The 18522-nt window shown below is 26.3% G+C and overlaps 2 protein-coding genes across 8 annotated transcripts; one reads left to right on the top strand and one right to left on the bottom strand.

Annotated features, from left to right (window-relative positions):
* Nucleotides 1–2050: 2050 nt before the first annotated feature.
* Nucleotides 2051–7691, bottom strand: LOC112591671 (rab GTPase-activating protein 1). 7 transcript variants are annotated; one of them, XM_025335559.1, is made up of 19 exons: nucleotides 7444–7690; nucleotides 7141–7365; nucleotides 6889–7075; nucleotides 6545–6725; nucleotides 6219–6402; nucleotides 5732–5908; nucleotides 5439–5633; nucleotides 5091–5366; nucleotides 4867–5035; nucleotides 4429–4673; nucleotides 4059–4247; nucleotides 3838–3963; nucleotides 3591–3776; nucleotides 3347–3521; nucleotides 3179–3285; nucleotides 3026–3109; nucleotides 2679–2738; nucleotides 2415–2609; nucleotides 2051–2335 (listed from the first exon to the last, which is right to left on the bottom strand). In XM_025335559.1, exons 2-19 carry the CDS (start codon nucleotides 7222–7224, stop codon nucleotides 2228–2230), a joined length of 2928 nt encoding a protein of 975 aa, XP_025191344.1. In that variant the 5' UTR covers nucleotides 7225–7365; nucleotides 7444–7690; the 3' UTR covers nucleotides 2051–2227. The 7 variants fall into 7 exon arrangements, with proteins under 7 accessions (XP_025191344.1, XP_025191343.1, XP_025191339.1 ...); XM_025335558.1 differs by having other exon boundaries at nucleotides 2051–2349; nucleotides 7152–7365; XM_025335554.1 differs by having other exon boundaries at nucleotides 2051–2349; nucleotides 7444–7689.
* Nucleotides 7692–7808: 117 nt separating this feature from the next.
* On the top strand, nucleotides 7809–13399 carry LOC112591673 (DNA-(apurinic or apyrimidinic site) lyase). The gene is made up of 7 exons (XM_025335561.1): nucleotides 7809–8096; nucleotides 10245–10505; nucleotides 10937–11063; nucleotides 11265–11411; nucleotides 11473–11616; nucleotides 12516–12696; nucleotides 13208–13399. The coding sequence occupies exons 2-7, from the start codon at nucleotides 10266–10268 to the stop codon at nucleotides 13323–13325; spliced, it is 957 nt and encodes a 318-aa protein (XP_025191346.1). The 5' UTR covers nucleotides 7809–8096; nucleotides 10245–10265; the 3' UTR covers nucleotides 13326–13399.
* The last annotated feature ends 5123 nt before the right edge of the window (nucleotides 13400–18522 follow it).

The following is an 18522-nucleotide window of genomic DNA, read 5'->3' as shown; positions in this document are numbered from 1 at the left end:
TCGCAGTATGTCCTTCCCAAGTTTGCTTAGATATATCGTATATATAATAAAAAAATTTATTTCGAAGTTTAATTTCTATTTCACAAAAAAATATAATAATTAAACCTGAATAGTACGTAAAAAGCAGTTTATGAAATTTCTAGAAAACCTGTTTTTGCAACTTCAACTGATCATAAATCACAATAAACTTCCTAATTTAAAAGGTATATGATGTAGCTTAAAGTACTTGTAATTCTACATTGATGTTAACTATAAAATATAGTTAATAGACATAGGTAAAGTACCTATATTCTATCAAATAATTTACAACAATGCGATTCATATTATACTCGATGGACCGTATACGATAGTAACAACTACTCACCGAGGCAGTCGCGCCTGGGAATAAAGGATCGAAAAAGGGTGGCGGCAGCTCGTCATATCTACCTAATTAATTTTCTTTGGAAAAAGAGCCACGATGTAGCGAAGCCGTCTCTGCAGAAAACTGTATGGAAAACTGGCCCCCGGAGGCCAATGAAAAACCTCCCACGCTATGACTCGGCTAAAAAATTAAAAACCGTATAAAATACATACATATATAATATATACGCAGTGTTGGGCAGGCAGCGACGACGACGGTTTTATGATTAACAAGAGACGCAAAGCGGTGGAAGATCCTTCTCAGTATGCGATACCGTACTCGGTATTGTAATGAAAACACGCTACGTATAGTTGTTGTTGGCGAGTATACGGTTATACATATATACACTCTCAAATCATAACACTTTTTTTCCGCCGTTCAACCCCTTGCGAGCAATTCCCGATTTTTACGGCGTATTCTATTCTGTTCTTTTCCTTCTCTTCACTCAGCTCGGTTCCATGAACCACCCTCCATTTCCTTATATCACCTCTGCACCGAATGTAACATGGTATAATCCGCTTTAAATGGGAAAATTGCACTATTCCGAGTTAAAAAAATAACATTTTTCAAGAAAAAAATTTATTAAATAAATAAATATTACCAATTAAGTGTTCTTTGCCCCTTTTTGTTATGTTCAGCTTTATTCATTATGGAATTTACAAGTTGAATAAATAACGCTAAATGCTGTTATTAAGTATTGGATCATATAATAGGCATAATAATATGTTTCCTTAACGTAACAAAGATATACTGGTGAGTAAAACACGATTGAGTACTTTTGCCCTTTTTGGCAACACGATTATGTATGTTTGAAGATGGGTAAATTTATTCATTTTACCATTTTACCTAATAAATATCTAGTAAAATATGTACACTTCTATAAAAATCAATATAAAATAATAAAATATACCTAATGAGAATAACAAAATAATAGCAAAATAATTAATAAATAAATAAAATCATCAATAAATTATTAATAATGCTTAATATTTTGTACACAATCGTGCAATCAAAAATTAGGTTAAATTGTAAGCAATTGTGTAGCTTAAAAAGGTATCACTGATAACAAATGTACGCAATCGTGTTTTACCAATAGTAGTAAGCGCCACCATGAGCCTTCTTATCTGACAATGACTGCATCAGTAATCGAGTATTGACACTGTTTTATGTGTTATATTATCATAGGTACATCATAATTCACAATATAAGATTACACTAATTAAGTTTTTCTGACTTGGTAATAGCTAATCAATCACTTTATGACTCATTAAATTTGAAAAGGTAACATTTTAGGTGGTTTAAAAAAAAAAAAAAAAAAATCATTTAAACATTCATCTTATCAATGAAAAACAGTAGTTATACTTAGTCTAAATAAATAATAAAAAAAAACAAAAAAAAAAACATACAAATAACTATTATTTTAAGAAATTTGATAATGAAACATGAAAATTGTTCATCAAGTAAAAATTAATTACTACTATAGAATAATATCTATAGGATAATAACATAGTATTAACAAGAAATTGTGTGGAATGATTAAAATATTTAAATAAAAATGTATTATGTATCTAGCAGCCAACAATGAAATGTATAATTAAATTATAGACTTATATAACATTAACTTATTTTAGTACAAAAGCTCATTTCTAATTATTAATTATTTAATTTAAAATTAGTATACTGTAGTAAATACTTTACTGTATAATAAATAATTATCATTAAGTATTTGTTCAATCAAGAGATATTGTTAAAATGGTTATTCTTTATAGATCAAAAGACTGAGTATTAGGTGCAGAATCTCTTCTGCCAACAATCATACGTAGCTGATCATTTGTCTTGTTTGTGGTTACTTCTTTGATTGATGTCAGTGTTTTCTGTAACCATGGAGGTAATGTGTTTTTGGATGCTTGTAGTTCCGAAAACTTTACACCCAATCTATGCCCCAAATCCTATAAACATGGCAGCTTATCATACATGATTTTTATTAACATATTGAAAAGAAACTGATGCATACCTGATTTCTACATTCTGATTCTACTAAGGCTAATTTGGTTTGAGCAAGTTCAATTTCAAGCTCGGTAATTCGTTTTGAAAGTTTATTTTCTTCTATTACAGAATCTGAAGTGTCTCCACTTTGAGATAACACATCATTACTTAATAATGGTGTTTCAATAAATGATCTGCACCTAGTACATTCGCCTAATGTATTCTATAACATAATATTATTATCCTTTAAATAAAAAAATAATTTATAAAAAAATGGTTATTATTTACTAACTTTAAGTAATTTTATAACAGCCCTCATAGAAGCCTGTTCAGCATCTAATCGTTGACATATCTAGAATTTTAAAAAAATTACTATAATTTTTGTAAATAAAAATAATAAAATATAGTCTGAGACCAACAGAACAATTTATAATGACTTTAATGTCCAAATTACAAAGCATTTTTTGCCAAATCATAAATATAATCTTTAATTACCGACATTATATGATAAAAGCGTAGAAAAAAAATACAATACTTGTCAATGTTGTTAGTATTGTTAATATTAATACCAATATTAATATTTATTAATATTGGTATTAATTATTAAAAATTATCAAACTATATTTTATAGTTAATTACTTGTTTGTATTCTTTAATAATTGTTTGATCTCTGTTAATTTCTGTATCTGCTTTTGTAATTTCTTTTTTCAATATATTTTTCACCTTAAATCAATAATATAATAATCACTACCCTTAATGTATAATAATATTATTCAACAACAAATATTTTACTCTTGTTAGTTCTTCTTCAAGGCGAGTTTTTTCTTCTTCAGTCTGCTTTAATGTCATTTTTACTTGATCTAATTCACTAGTAAAATTTTCAGCACTCTCTTGAGCTTCTAAATATCAATTAATTTTTAAAACAATTAATAAATTCTAATTGTTAGTAACATATTTTACCTTTCAAAGCCAAAAACTGTTGTTCATATTTTTTTAATTTTTTTAGTTTTATAGCACACGCATTTTTTATTAAATGCCTGGCAACTTCTTCATTACGTACTTTTTTTGGCATTGTCACTCTAAAATATTTAAGAATATTTTCGAAATCTAATTGTAGTAAGTCTTTTTTGCAAAACTAAAAATAATTAACAGTAGTATAATACATTTATAACAATATTTTTAGTTTAAACTATTGATCATATACTTGTAATAAGGCAATAGCAACTTGGAATAATGTGTCCAGCCCTTGAAGAAGTACTACATCCATTATGCGAAATACAAAAAACAATGGAAATCTTGCTGTAAAAAGTGTAAGAAACCATTGTGAAGCATACATATGAGCTTCAATTCCATTAGCATTGAAGTGATTAAAAAGATGAGGAATTTGTTCCTGAATAAAAAATAAAAATTAGTATGAGAAAAAATTAAACTACATTAATAATCAAACTAACTTCCATGAGCTTATTCAGTTGATAAAGTTTTAAGTAAACTGTTTCAAAACCATCTTTGTAAAACTCACGTAGGCCGTAATCATACATTAATTTTAATAGAACACAGAAGGCTTGTTCTTCAGGCATCTAAGTTAAATTGAAAATTATAATATTTACCAATAAAATATAATTAACATTTATGTAATAATATTCGTTATTAAAGACAAATGAAAATCTCTTACATGTAAGAGTAAGGTAGCAGCTAAGAATGTTAGACCTTGACAATACCCCACTTCAGTGTCATATACAGCATATGCTTTAGTTAGATGGAATAAATTATCTTGACCAATACCTCCAGCTTCTTTAAAGAAATTGTGTGCTGGAAATGTTCGATGGATATCACGTTGAATGGTTCCTCCACATTCACAATCCTATAGATTTATATATTTCAACAAAAATATTAATAAAGAAGAAATTTAAAAATTAAAGAAAATATAAAAAGTAAAATGTATAATAATGTAAATTTAAATCAACATTTTTATTTTTTTTCTAGTTAATGCTTAGCTTCAAAAATCAAAATTTAATTAAAACTATTACTATATTATTACCTACCTTAGTAATAAGTATTCTATATGTATCCATGAGTTTTGGGTCTAAATCAGCTTTGGCTAAACGTAACCATACTTCTCCACGTAAAGCTTCAGGTATACCTTCTTTGACAAGTATAGCTAATTGTCGTGCAGGAGGAGATTTACATGTTGCCCATTTTAACAAAACATCTTTCCACGATTCTAATTCTACTTCATTACATTCTTTAGAAACATCTCCAGTACCACTTACCAAAGGCTCATCATTATCTTTTAAATGGATTAAAATATACATACATATATTAACATCAATAAATTAAATGCTTTAATTTATTATAAATGAATAACTAAAATAAAATATATAATATAGAAAATCAATGAATAACAATATTTATGATCAATACACTTTTTATCATAATTCATTAATAAAACAAAATAGTAAAACAAACTATTATCAAATTACCAGACAAATCTTCATCTTTAGGAGAAGACAGTTCAATTGAGTTAATACTCTGAGTTTTAATGAAATTAGCCAAATTATTTAATGTCATATTCAAGCGACTTTTATCCATTTCACCAGAAGAATCAATATTCAAAAGTTTATAATCGATATCAGAATTTCCTGAATTAATCTAAAATTTAAAATAGTTGTTTAAGACCATTTCAAATTAATTTATAATAACATACTTGTTGCAAATTCAAGTAAAACTGATGAGTAACTTGTCTTCGTCCAAACACCCAAAATCTTTCATTGGCAGCATATACTTTGATAGGAGTTTCTATAGATAATCGTACAGGTTCTTTAATATTTCGCATAACTAAATCTACTGCTACAGTAATATAGGAACATTGAGTTTCACTATTTAAGGGTTCAAACACCTTGTCTGAAGGATCCCAGTGGCCAGTAATCAAATAAATGGTATTACATCCGTCAGAGTCTGATAAATCAGTTCCCATGGATACCTAATGTTAGGTTAATTATAATTTATAAGTAATAATATTCTAAAAAAAAATATACAAAATATAAAAATTTACCATATCTAAAAGTTGCATATCGCTTTGCTTTACATTACGACCAGGACACACAAGTACTCCAAAACATCTTTCCAAATGCAATATCCTTTGCTGAGTTCTAGATACAACTTGATTAATAGTTAAACAAACTTGTTTTTCTACATTTGCTCGAAGTTTAAGAAAATTTTTATCTCTTGGTACTGATATAAATCCTCCCTGTATACATACATTACATATATATTCATTTGTATAAAAATAAGATTATCTATTGATCACAATATTTTTCTTTTTAACAACTATTGTAAGTGTGTTACCTTTCCATCATCTTCTTTGATCTCCAAACTCACTTCAAAAATAAAAATCTCGGTTGAACTGTTTTTACTTTGCATATCTAAAGTTATATTAGAACTTAACTCTGGTGATATAGAACTTGAAGTAAATTTTGATTCTTTTTGAAAGGCCTTCACAAAACAGTTGGATACACGGTTCACCTGTCATATAATATGAGCATTATGATAGCAAAACAAATTGTTTAAACAACTGTTATACCAGATAAATGCATATTGTATTTATGGCATCCAAGTTTCATGTGAAATAAAAATCTATCAAATGTAATTTAATGTTAATGTGTAAAACACTAATGCAAGTTGTTAAAAATAAAAGTAATTTAAAAAAAATTGGTTTTATAATCTTATAATGATATATATCATTATATTCTTTAATTTTAAACATTTATTTCTTAATTAACCATTTTATTTTAATTAATTAAAAATAAATACACATAAATGATAAAAAACTTACAGCTTCTGGAATTGAGCAACGAAAAACATGACATTGAAATAGTGCATTTTCTTTAGTGTCACCATGTGCCCAGCTGAATGCAAAACATGATGCTTCTTTTGTTCCATTAACACCATTAGCATAAAACATAATTCTTTCAATCTCATAACGAGCTATTATTGTATTGGTTGTTCCATCAAATAAACTACATGATAAATTAATTTATATAATTTTAAATAGGTATTAATAAAACATATTATAATTAATAAATTTATATTTGTGTAGTTTTTCTAAATACTAATACAACTTATATATACTATATATGGTACAAAATTTAAACTACATACATAACAGCTCCATCTGATGAAATTGGAATAGACACTGATATTTTCATATCTTGATCAACAACATGTTCTCCATTTAATATAGCCATAATCCTTAATATTTCGGTTTTATCTTTAGGATATGTTATACTAGCTGAACCCAGATATGAAATTCCATCAAACATTGTACCTTTTTCAATTTGACCTAAATTATTATTTAGATAATACAGGCATAATGCCTTAATATTTATAACATTTATGATTAAAATGTATTATATTTTTAAATATAGATTCTCAAATATTTTACGTAATATAAAATATAAATTCCTAATATACATATGTACAAAGATGATTTCAAATATATTTACCTAGATCATCAGACACAGGATCTGATATTTTTGTCAATGATGTATTACTTTTAATATCTTTATCAGCCATGATTGTTTTTATAGATTGACGTTCATTCTCTTCATCCAATAATTCACCAAGACATTTCTGCATATGTTCCAAATCACCGTCTCCGCCAATGTTCAACTCAGGTTTACCATCACATTTCTAAAAAATCATATAGATACTTATATTATTGAATCAACTTGTAATAAATGAGATAATGATTTTACATTCAATGTACTTGAAGGAATAATTTCATAATCATCACTGGTGCTAATAGATTCACTAGAATCAACGCTTGCTTGATCAGCCATCAGTTTACTATCCTATTCATTACTGAATATAAAATGAGAACAATCTCTTCAATTTGAAACTAGAACATTGAAAGCAGTAAACTTATTGTAGGAAGAAGCTAATTAGCTATATAAATGTATTGTTGACACGTTAGTGGGTAACTATGAAATGGAAATTATCAAAGAAAGAATAATTAATATATTGATATTTAAGTACAAAATATTTTAATTTGCATTTACCTATAGTCATGAACTATGTTTACCTTATCAACTATTTACAAATTACAAAAGCCATAGAAAGTCAATTAAATTTTTTCACGGTATGCATTTTAAGGTAACGAAGAGCAATAAGTAATAACTAATACACATGGGCTGTATATAGGTATGTACTATGTAACTATGTTAAGTAGGCTATTGTAATTGTAGGAGAGTTGTAGTCTGAAGAGTATAATATATTTGATGGTGTGTGATAAGGACGAATACTTATCAAAATAAGGTAATTCTAAACCCGTAGCCCAGGCTGCTTCGTAGACGAGATCGACCAGTGAGGCGCTGGAGTAGGGATGCCGCAACGGATTTTGAATACTATGGTAATACTATTATTATCAAAAATTTAAAACGTAAAGATAAACAAAACTTACCAAATCGGATAAATATGACATTTGAAATGTTTATACAATACGTTATCGATCGTAAATTGTAATCAATTATTTTTCAACAACTCTCAAAAAGCCAGAGGCGCCAAACTTGACTACTCAAGTAAAATTCCGAGTTATCATAAGTATAGGTATTGTGAATTGCGCTAAACTGCACAACTAGCACGAGTCACAAAATTATAAGTTTGAGTTCATTGCAATTATTATTTATTTTGTTCCAGATCTTTTATCTAAGCAGTAAGCATTATATTTACATTTTACATTATTTATAAAATAGCAACGAGTTACCATACAGTTAAGTCGTATATATTTTCTATTTGAAATTAAAATCGCATTCTTTCATTCTTTCATTTAAACATAAAAGGATATTATTTTATTAATGCAATATTTTTTCTACTACTGACTTACTCGCAACATACATACACATAACACTTTTTGATAAAAATCGTTTTCTTCTATATTTTTTGAGTAAAATTGCCCAAGTATTCCATAATTTATTGAGTATAATGTTTTTAAGATTTTATGTATATTATATTAGCATTATTATAATATTATTTGATTTTTTATTCATCTTAAAAATTAAAAAAAAAAAAAAATAATTTTATAAATTTAAATTTAGTATATTAAATTGTATTAATACAATATTGGATTTTAAGACAAATTGACAAAAACTTTGAATATTATAAAATGGTATCCTCAATAATTTTTGTAATGTGTGACATTACTCAAAAACATAAAAATAATGATTATAAATTAGTGCATTGAGAATTAAGATCTTCATTGTATTTATTTAGAAATGTTTATTTTTATTTGGTCCAATATATTTGTATACTATTAGTTATTGACAGACAACAATTTATACTATACTTGTCACTTAATTAGTTTTTATTTTTAAGTAGGTTAGGTTAATTAATTAATTTTTATTTATTTATGCTTTTAAACTGCATGTAAAGTACATGATAATATTTAACAATTAATTATATTATTTCTATCGAATAAATCATAAGTCAATAAGAATATTAGACACTTAACCTAGTGAGAATTAAGTACCTTTTTGAAAATTATTCTTAACTTAATTTTAATTTTATAAACACTTGGTTGATACATTAATCATACCTATTTATTTTTTCAAGAATTTATCTTTGTTTCAATGCTGATTTGTCAAACACAAAATAAATTGTGCTTTGTACAGTTATTAATAAATTGTGTAATACAAATTAATTATATTAACATATTTTTTTTATTTAATATTCATCTTTAAACATGTTGTTTACCAGTACCACTATTGTGATTATTAAATGTTAATTTATTCATGATTTTTGTAATTTATCTATTTCTCATGTAATTTTATTTACCTAATACCTATTTCTTAAAGTTTATACATTTTTCTTAATGGTAGATAACTAGATCTATAACTTCATTGTTAGTATTAATGGTATCTATAACATTAGATTTAATCAATTATTTCTTTATATTATGTTGAGTTCTCTAATATAATTATGTACAATAATTAAACGGTGTACAATCTTAAAAATAAAGTGTAAGAATTAATGAAAAAAATAAAATCCAAACTCTAAAAGTACCAAATTTCACTGTACATTTTAGTTTTTATGGCTAATGATAGGTAATACCTAAGTTTTTTTTGTTGAAAAAATACAACAGTTTTAAATATGCTATTTAATATTAGAAACAATACTTCAAATTATTTTAATTGTATGATGTTAAAAATTAATTTCACCTGTTGTGAATTATTGATATTTGTTAATGTCTTTCTTAGCGTTATTTTTTTCTAGTCATAATAATAAAACATTTTTTACTTCTGATATTGTGTATTGTGATTTACAAACTTTTAATAATGGAATATTATGAGAGTTTGATGTTTAAATTGACAAAACGGTTAAACTGAGTACAATTTAACATATTATATCTAAATAAATTACAAGCATTTTATATTTAGTTTTTAATAAGCTTGTAGAAATAAACTAACTAATTATTAATTGAGACAGCCTATTAACATATATTTGAAGTATTCCAAAATAGTATTATAATAAGAAATAATTAGGCATAGTGACTAGTTAGATATTCAAGTGAAAAAGATATGTGCAAGTATCATGTAACTATTTTTAAATACTTAGTAACATTTTTAAAAATAATGATTTGTTTAATTTTTGATTGTATAGAACGTATCAATGATACTTGTATTACAATAAATAACTTTCAACCTCTTATAATATGAGTGAGGAACAATTGATTTTTAATTGTTTATTAATACAATGGTTGTCTTTTTTAATAAATGTTATTAGATTTGTAAACGTGTTTCAAAAGTTTTAATCAGTATCATTATGTATTGTAAAAAAAAAAGTTATGTATTGTTATTATTTTCAGATTAGAAAAATTATATTTTATATGATGAGTGGTAAGACAAAACAAAAAAAAATGGCTGATTATATCACAACAACAGCAGATAACTCAAAAAAAAGAGCCCGAAATAACGACGGAGATGATTCAGAATCTAAAAAGCCCAAATCGGAACAAGTTGATTTGAACAAAATAAATTTTGATTGTGAAAAAAAAAATGCTAAAGGCCTTACTTGGAATCTAAAAATTGTTTCATGGAATGTTGCTGGTCTTAGAGCATGGCTGAAGGTGAATAATTATATGAAGACAAGGACTTACATAGGGGGGTGTTTTGGGTGTTCAAACACCCCTTGAAATATTTTGTTATTTGTATGATTAATTACTTATTTAATTTAAATGTTAATTGTTATATTATACTTTTAGACAGGTATAATATTACATTTTATTTAAGCAAAATAAAAATTTAATAGTAGGTAACAAATTAAAATTTCAATTTAATTTGAAAACAAATAAAACTATACCTATTTTGTATTGGTATATTTCCTATTAGGTATACCTATTGCGTATTTCTTATATTTATTAAAAAAAAGTTCTAATTTTTATTACTTAACTGATTTTCAAAAATACTCCCCAAAACTTTTTTCTATGTATGTTCTTGTATGAAGACAATTTAGCCATTATCATACTTCAATGTTTGTTTTTATGTTAATATATTTTAGAAAGATGTTGTACAATATCTTAAAAAAGAAAATCCAGATATAATTTGCTTGCAAGAAATTAAGTGTACTGAAAAACAAATGCCAGATGAAGCAAAATTACCTGGATACAAAGTATACATTAATTCAGGTAAGAACTTAAAATATATTTAGTGTTTGATAACTGTTATCTTAGTATATATTGGTATGTTTAAATTAATTATATTTAATTTTCAAAAAATTTATATAATAAAATTGGTTTTAAACAGTTAATATTTCAATATTTTATAACTAACTTAAGTTTTAAAATAATTTATGATATAACTGAAGAATATAATAACTTTATTTACAGGTGACAAGGCTGGTTACTCAGGAGTAGCTTTATATTCTAAAAAACAGCCTATTAGTGTGAGAATGGGAAAAGAAATAAAAGAGTTGGATGATAATGAAGGTCGTGTTATTGAAGCTGAATATGAACAATTTTTCTTGGTTTCTACTTGTAATATTCCAAACCATTAAACTTTTCAATAATTTTAGTTAATAATGATTGAACGTTTTAGATATTCCAAATGCAGGCGCAGGATTAAAAACTTTACCAAAAAGAATGAAATGGGATGAGGAATTTCGTAAATACTTGAAAGAGTTGGATACTAAGAAACCAGTTGTATTAACTGGAGATTTGAATGTTGCTCATGAAGAAATTGGTATTTTATTAAATTTTGTTTTAGTATTTACTTTGAACTACCATCCAAGTCAGTGGTTTCTTATCCTTTTTTGTATGACGACACCCTAATTTAAATCAATAGAAATGGCTATACACTCAGGTCCAGATTGGGAGGATACTGGCCTACTAACCCAGGTGACTCATGGATACAATATAAAAAAAGACCTATTTAAAAAATGTTGTGTAATTTAATATTAGTACTTCAACGACACATTTGGACTTACTCGATGACACACCGGTTGAGAACCACGAGTCTAAGTCAGTGTTTCCCAATCTATGGGTTGTGAAATATTTTTTATGGGTCGCCAGTCGTGATCTATAATTAAAATATACATGAAAATAATTTTTAACAGAAAATTTATAAATGCCTAATTTATAAATAAATACCTCTATTTATAATAATTATTTGCTAGTCTTGCTAGTATTGTAGATTCTACAATGAAGATATCAATATGTCTAGTAAAGTTTGTATTATATTTTTATCTAATCAGTATATGTGCTAATGGCTGTTGACATGGTATCGGTCAATTGTCCATGCAGTTGAGAAATAAGTAGTACATAGAGACTAGAGAGTAGGTACAAACAAAAAGTTTTAGTTTACGATTAAACACTCATTTTTAAATACTTAAATTTTATATAACACATATTAAGTTTTAATTTACTAATGGTTAAATGTATTGTTTGTAAAACCATATCCAGTAGTAACAGTTAGCCAATTTCATCAGGCAGTTCAGTACAATACAAACATTTTTTTTTTTGTGTTGGTGGGGGTGGATTGTGTAACCAACAAGCAGTAAATTTATGGGTCGCCATTACAAAAAGGTTGGGAAACTGGTCTGAGTGGCCAATTATAAATTAAAGTATTTTTATTGCTTTAAGATATTGCAAACCCAAAAACAAATACAAAAAGTGCAGGTTTTACTAAAGAAGAAAGAGATAATATGTCATTACTTCTTGAACAAGGATTCATTGATACATTTAGGACATTAAATCCTGAGAAAACTGGAGCCTACACTTTTTGGACATATTTTCATAATGCAAGAGCTAAAAATGTTGGATGGTAAGTAATACAATTTATAAAATAATGAGTTAATTATTTTTATTTAAACTATGTTGTAATTATTTTTGACAGTTAAGTGGTTCAATGTGATAGTTAAAATATTTTAAATAGTAACTAAAATAAATGCTTATATCAAGGTATCAAATAACTTTATTTCAATGATCTACTAATTCTATTGCTCATAGATAGATATTGATAATTCACTGTTTAAAATTTATATTTTTAAAATTCTTATAAGAATTTAACCAATATAACATTGAATATGATTTATTACTTGAAATTGTTTTGAAGATTGGCATTTTATGAGTAATAAATTGCATTATCTTGTAAAAATCTGTATCAGTATCTAAGTATATTATTCTCAGTATTATAGCTAGGAGAGAGGGCACTTGGCTCATTTGTCCCTGATTTTTTTTTATTATTGGCTGTAGTGTAGTGTACAGAAATTCCTTACTAGTGATAATTTGTATTTATAAATGTCAAATAGTAATGGTTAAATTTTTTTTTTTAGGAGACTGGATTATTTTATATCATCAAAAAGATTCATGGATAATGTATGTGATAGTGTTATAAGAAGTGAAGTACTAGGTAGTGATCACTGTCCAATTGTGTTTTACATTAATGTTTGATCATAAAAATATTTTTGAAATATTGTAAGACTTACAAATTATAAATTGTACAAATTACTTCTGTAAGTAATTTAAAAATTGTCAGCATGTTATTTTTCTTTCTATCAATCATTGTATGTAACTAAATTAAAACAAATTTAATAAATTACAAATTGGAATCTCATTGATTTGTATAAAACATTATCTTAATCATATTTGCTCATGTTGATTTCTACCTCGTTTAATTAAAAAATCATACTAAAAAATGTTATAGGAAGGATAATATTGATTAGAAATGTATTATTAATAAATAATAAGATATAATCTTAAAATGTACCTGTCATCAACAATAATATATAATATTGTATAAAAATATTGGTTTTTGCGGAAAATAACTATGCTTGCATTTCATAAAAACTTTTAGTCATTAAACATTGCAATAAAATACAATGATCAGTTAATTTCTATTATATTAATGTATATTATTTTATATTTAGTTATAATAATATGTACTTACTGTTAATGTATTTTAATACATTATTATTTACTGATGTAGTGCAATTAATGGTCGGACATAAAAAATAAATAGATTTTGTATTGAAATACAATTTGAAAGAAACAAATAAATTGTGTTATATAGGTACATAATATAACATATATTTATAAACATTAAATAGTATATTATACCAAGGCATATTTTACTTAATAATTTTTTAAGTATTATTTTAAAAAGTGCAACTTACATAGTCAGTTTAAGTTTTAAATTATGTTATTTCAATGTATTATGTTGAAACTCGAGTAAAGTTCTAACTTCTGTAATCAGATTAACAATTGGACTTTGAGTTCAAAATGTATAAATTAATAAGTCAATAAGTTCCTACTATAAAGTAAGTTGTAACAACGCAAAACTAATAAAACGACTTTTCTCAAAGCCAACGATATTATTGGAAGTAACTGGTTATAATTACAAGTAAGAACAACATCGTTTAAACTGTACGTGTTATAGAAACATGCGCAGATAATGCGTCTAAACGACATTGATTGACCAATTAGGAGTTAGATTAAATCGACAAATAGGTATATATACTGGTTAGTTTGCCGGGAATTCAAATTGGTCACTCTTCTTCAACACTTCAAACAATCAACAAAAGTACTTCACAGGGAATTGGACTTGAAATAAGAAACTTCAAAACATCGAATTATCAGCGATTTAGTGACGACTATCCAGAACAACTATCGGACCAGCGCCGCTCATGAGCACCTCTCAGTGTTAATCGAAAATTGGTAACGATTTTGGCCAGACGTCCGACGAACGTACCAATCTCCGTGGACTAAGCACCTACGGTGTCTTGGATAGATAACCTAACCGTCGAATAAACAATTTTTCTTCTGTACGGCTGATATCCGTACAGTAATAACCACTGGAGACCGTTAAATGGCCCTTCGGGGCCTTCAAATTTTAGTCCTCTCGAGCGCACCTGCTTCTGTCACGCAACCCGGTCGAACCTTATAATCAAACGCCACTTTATTCGAGGGAGATGTGTCCCACCTCTTCTAATGGTAGGTACAATCGAAAACAATTCCCTAATTGTTATTGAGTATCTAGCCCGCCGAATTGAAGGCGTCGAATCGCCGGGCGTGCGATACAAACCCCTCCCCTCCCATACGTGTTCAAATTATTACATTTTAAATAAAAAATGAAGACTGATTACCTAAAGTCTGAGGATTTAATTATTTCAAGGCGGCGCACCGTTCTTGAGCACCGTCTCAAAATAGATTATAATAATGTTTTAAATATTTATTAATGGATTTTCATCATGTCGGTTTATTGATTTTGTCAGCTAAAACACAACTGTTGTAAACCAAATATCTATTTAGGGGTGTACCATCATCACATAATAGAACTCAAATTGGACACTATACAATTGTACGTGTTCCATATTTCGTCGCCCCTTAATTTTGACATATGAGTCATATGTCACTTTGTCGCTTATCGATATTGGTGAATGGTGATAATAATTATTTAGTTTATGTGTCCAATATCTCAATAAAATTTTCCATATATCAATATTAATTGCAATAAATATACCTTGATTACCAAAATCAATATTATAGATTATATTTTTAGAGCAAATTTGAAAAATTAGGATAATTCACAGTAGTACACTGTATTATTAAGAGTCTATAAGTCTGTAAGTAGTTTAACGTGTAGACGTATAGTAACTAGTATTATATATTTATATATTAAGAATTGCTAAGAGTTAAGTGGACGTCACACCCGCAAGTGTTGTCTCCGTCTTACACACGTACGACATCGTAATTTTTCGTTCACCAGTTTCAATAGCGTATTTTTAGCTTTGATATTAGAGTGAATTGACCTATTATCAAACTTTTAATTAAGAACATTATTATTTGTATTCCCTCGTTGGTTTTTACAATATTTTAATTTTTAAATGAGTTATGAGCATTTTCATATACTTATATTTTTCATATTTATAATTTACTTAAAAATTAAAATATTGTAAAAAACCAACGAGAAAACACAGATAATGCTCTTACTTAAAACTTTGATGATAGTTCAATTCATTCTAATATCAAAACTAAAAACACACTATTAAAACTGGTGAACAAAAATTTACCATGTCGTTCGTGTGTAAGACGGAGACAAAACGTGCGGATGCGACGTCTTCTGAATAATAATTGTAATACAATTGAGCGTAGGTACTAAGTAACCAATTGTTCAATTTACAATTTACAAAGAAAAACTTGTGATTATCTATTATCGATAATAGTATTCATTTGTTTTTCCTTTTTGATTGTATTTCAACTTAAATGTTAACCCGCCGTGACTACTTTTAGTAATGATGTATGGTAGTGTGCAACTTGTATTTTTCTATTATGTGTATATTAAAAGCACATTAAGCTTGAAAAAAAAGTCTAATAATTTTATCATATTAGGCTGATAATAATTTATGGGCATTATCTACTTTTGGAGTTTACGCGCGCCTATGATTATACTTTGTATGATTAAAATGGTTGAGACTCATTTGCACACATACCAATAGATTTCATAAATTTGTAAAAACTCTTTTGCACACAAAATTGTGAATAATGGAAACCTATTTATTGGTACAGTTTTGGGTGTATAAAGGTGTCTTTAAGTATAACAATTATTTTTAATCGTGGTTTCTCACCAGTTGTTACTATTATTACCTATCTCATATCTGTAATAATACGTTATAATAATCGCGATTACTGTGTTCGCCAAGTACATGAGTCATTTTGAAAAAGCTTTAATCTTTATTACTTTATTTTTAATCTAACACTTCAAATATTAATAGAAATTTAAATCTATACTGATTTAAATATTAATTCAATAAAAAAAAAAAAAAAAAATAAAGAAAATACCTGTAGAAACAAAATATTAAAAAAACAAAATTATATGAAAAAAATATACTCTGATTATAAATCTAGGAAAATTGACATTTTAACACATTTTACACATTTAATGCAAATGCGTACCAATATAAAATAAATAAATACTATTTGAGCTTATTTTTTAATATGTATTATTTTAAGGACTTAATTGTAACTATATTTTTTTTTAATTAATAAAATTGTAAATAATGATAGGCTATGGCTTATTAACTATTAGAAAGCTATTCCAAATTAGATAACTCAATTAGAATTTTTAAACCTGCCAGTCTATGATACCAGAATATGATTTGACAGAATTACAGAAAGTCCTTAGCTAGAAGTTAGGACTTCTAAGTTCCTTAGAAGGAATATGATGTAAAGCGTAATAATTTTCTATTATGAGTTTATGACTAATGACCAGTGCTGTAAATTTAATGCATTTTTGATTTTTTTGTGTATATTTTGCCTATTTTTAGTGCAAAAATACATACATATATTTACACTTTAATAATTTTTATTTCTCTGTCAAACTGTAAAATAAATCCGTTGAAGTATGAATAATATAATCACAGAATAAGACAATAATATTATTATCTAATATAAATTATATGAAAGCAAAATCGTATCTACAGTAGATATTTTCATTATTGATATGAAATTATATTTTTAATTAAAATATTTTAGCACTGACCACTGTTGCTCATTGGTTGTTGTGTAAATTGGGTTGAACTATAAAATACTATCAAATCTAATGTTACCTTCGGTATAATTATATACGGAGGCTATTTAGGTCAACAATTACACCCTCCAATCAGATCATTACGCGACTGGTTTTCTTAACAATCACGTATGTGATGTAGTGGTGTAGTGGAACGTATAGGTACTTATTTCTCTATTTTTCTGTAAGTGCGTATACTTATAGAATAACACATGAAACGCGGGTATACGCGTATGGAAATGCATTTATTTTATAAATAATTTTTAATTAATAAATAAAATGTCGAACAAACCTTATTGATTTGACGGTTTTTATAATCAAAACAGTTTCTAATATTAAAGATATTCTATACTATTTTGGTGAAACCCAAAAACGTAAATTGTTAATTTATTTCGATAAACCAAAAACGCAAATTCATTTTGCGCTTTTGTACCTCAGCAGTGAAATAAAAGCGTAAAAATAAATATCGTACTCGTTATACTATAAATTTTATTTTAAAATTATTAATTATTAATTATTAAATTAAATTATTCTTTTTAATTAAATGTATAGTATTTTTATAATTCAAAAATACGTCAACAGTGATCGAGTTCAGTTAAAGTTTTGTATTATCATAGTATTTTATTGTAACATTTGTAACGATTTACGGTGAGGGTTGATTATCATTTAAGATAACTACACAATATATACAGCATAAACTTAAACTATTAAATTATAAAATACACTTTATTTTTGTAAAATTTATTTGTGTTTATGATTTATTAAAAAAGTATTTTTTTTCTGCATTTATGGGTTACAGCCTAGTATTTTTAGTATAATATATAACAGTACAACTTTGTAATTAGACATTAATATCTGTTGTACATTTTTACAACAAAGGTATACTGACTGTATACAATTATTTAGATACATTGTGGGAAAACTTAATACATGTAACTGATAAGATGCTAACAGATTTTGAAAAGTTGCACGGATAAAATTAAATGAAGAAAAATCTAGCGTGTGGAAAATCGTATAATTAATTTACTTGTTTATATGCTTTTTTTTAATTTTCGTTTGCTTATTATTTTGTAAGCTAAGCAT

Source organism: Melanaphis sacchari, unplaced genomic scaffold, assembly GCF_002803265.2.
Source record: "Melanaphis sacchari strain LSU unplaced genomic scaffold, SCAv2.0 Contig141_pilon_pilon, whole genome shotgun sequence".
NCBI lineage: Eukaryota > Metazoa > Arthropoda > Insecta > Hemiptera > Aphididae > Melanaphis > Melanaphis sacchari.
Note: the sequence above shows the minus strand (reverse complement) of the source record. Positions and strands in the feature narration are given on the sequence as shown.

What these genes read in the sequence shown, in the direction of transcription:
- LOC112591671 (XM_025335554.1), bottom strand. Translation starts at nt 7,224, where the DNA reads ATGGCTGATCAAGCAAGCGTTGATTCTAGTGAATCTATTAGCACCAGT. An exon ending in TTTACTTGAATTTGCAACAA is followed by an intron (nt 5,036 to 5,090) that starts GTATGTTATTAT and finishes TTTAAATTTTAG; the next exon opens with ATTAATTCAGGAAATTCTGA. An exon ending in AACTGAATAAGCTCATGGAA is followed by an intron (nt 3,777 to 3,837) that starts GTTAGTTTGATT and finishes TTTTTTATTCAG; the next exon opens with GAACAAATTCCTCATCTTTT.
- LOC112591673 (XM_025335561.1), top strand. Translation starts at nt 10,266, where the DNA reads ATGATGAGTGGTAAGACAAAACAAAAAAAAATGGCTGATTATATCACA. An exon ending in GTCTTAGAGCATGGCTGAAG is followed by an intron (nt 10,506 to 10,936) that starts GTGAATAATTAT and finishes AATATATTTTAG; the next exon opens with AAAGATGTTGTACAATATCT. An exon ending in CAAAGTATACATTAATTCAG is followed by an intron (nt 11,064 to 11,264) that starts GTAAGAACTTAA and finishes CTTTATTTACAG; the next exon opens with GTGACAAGGCTGGTTACTCA.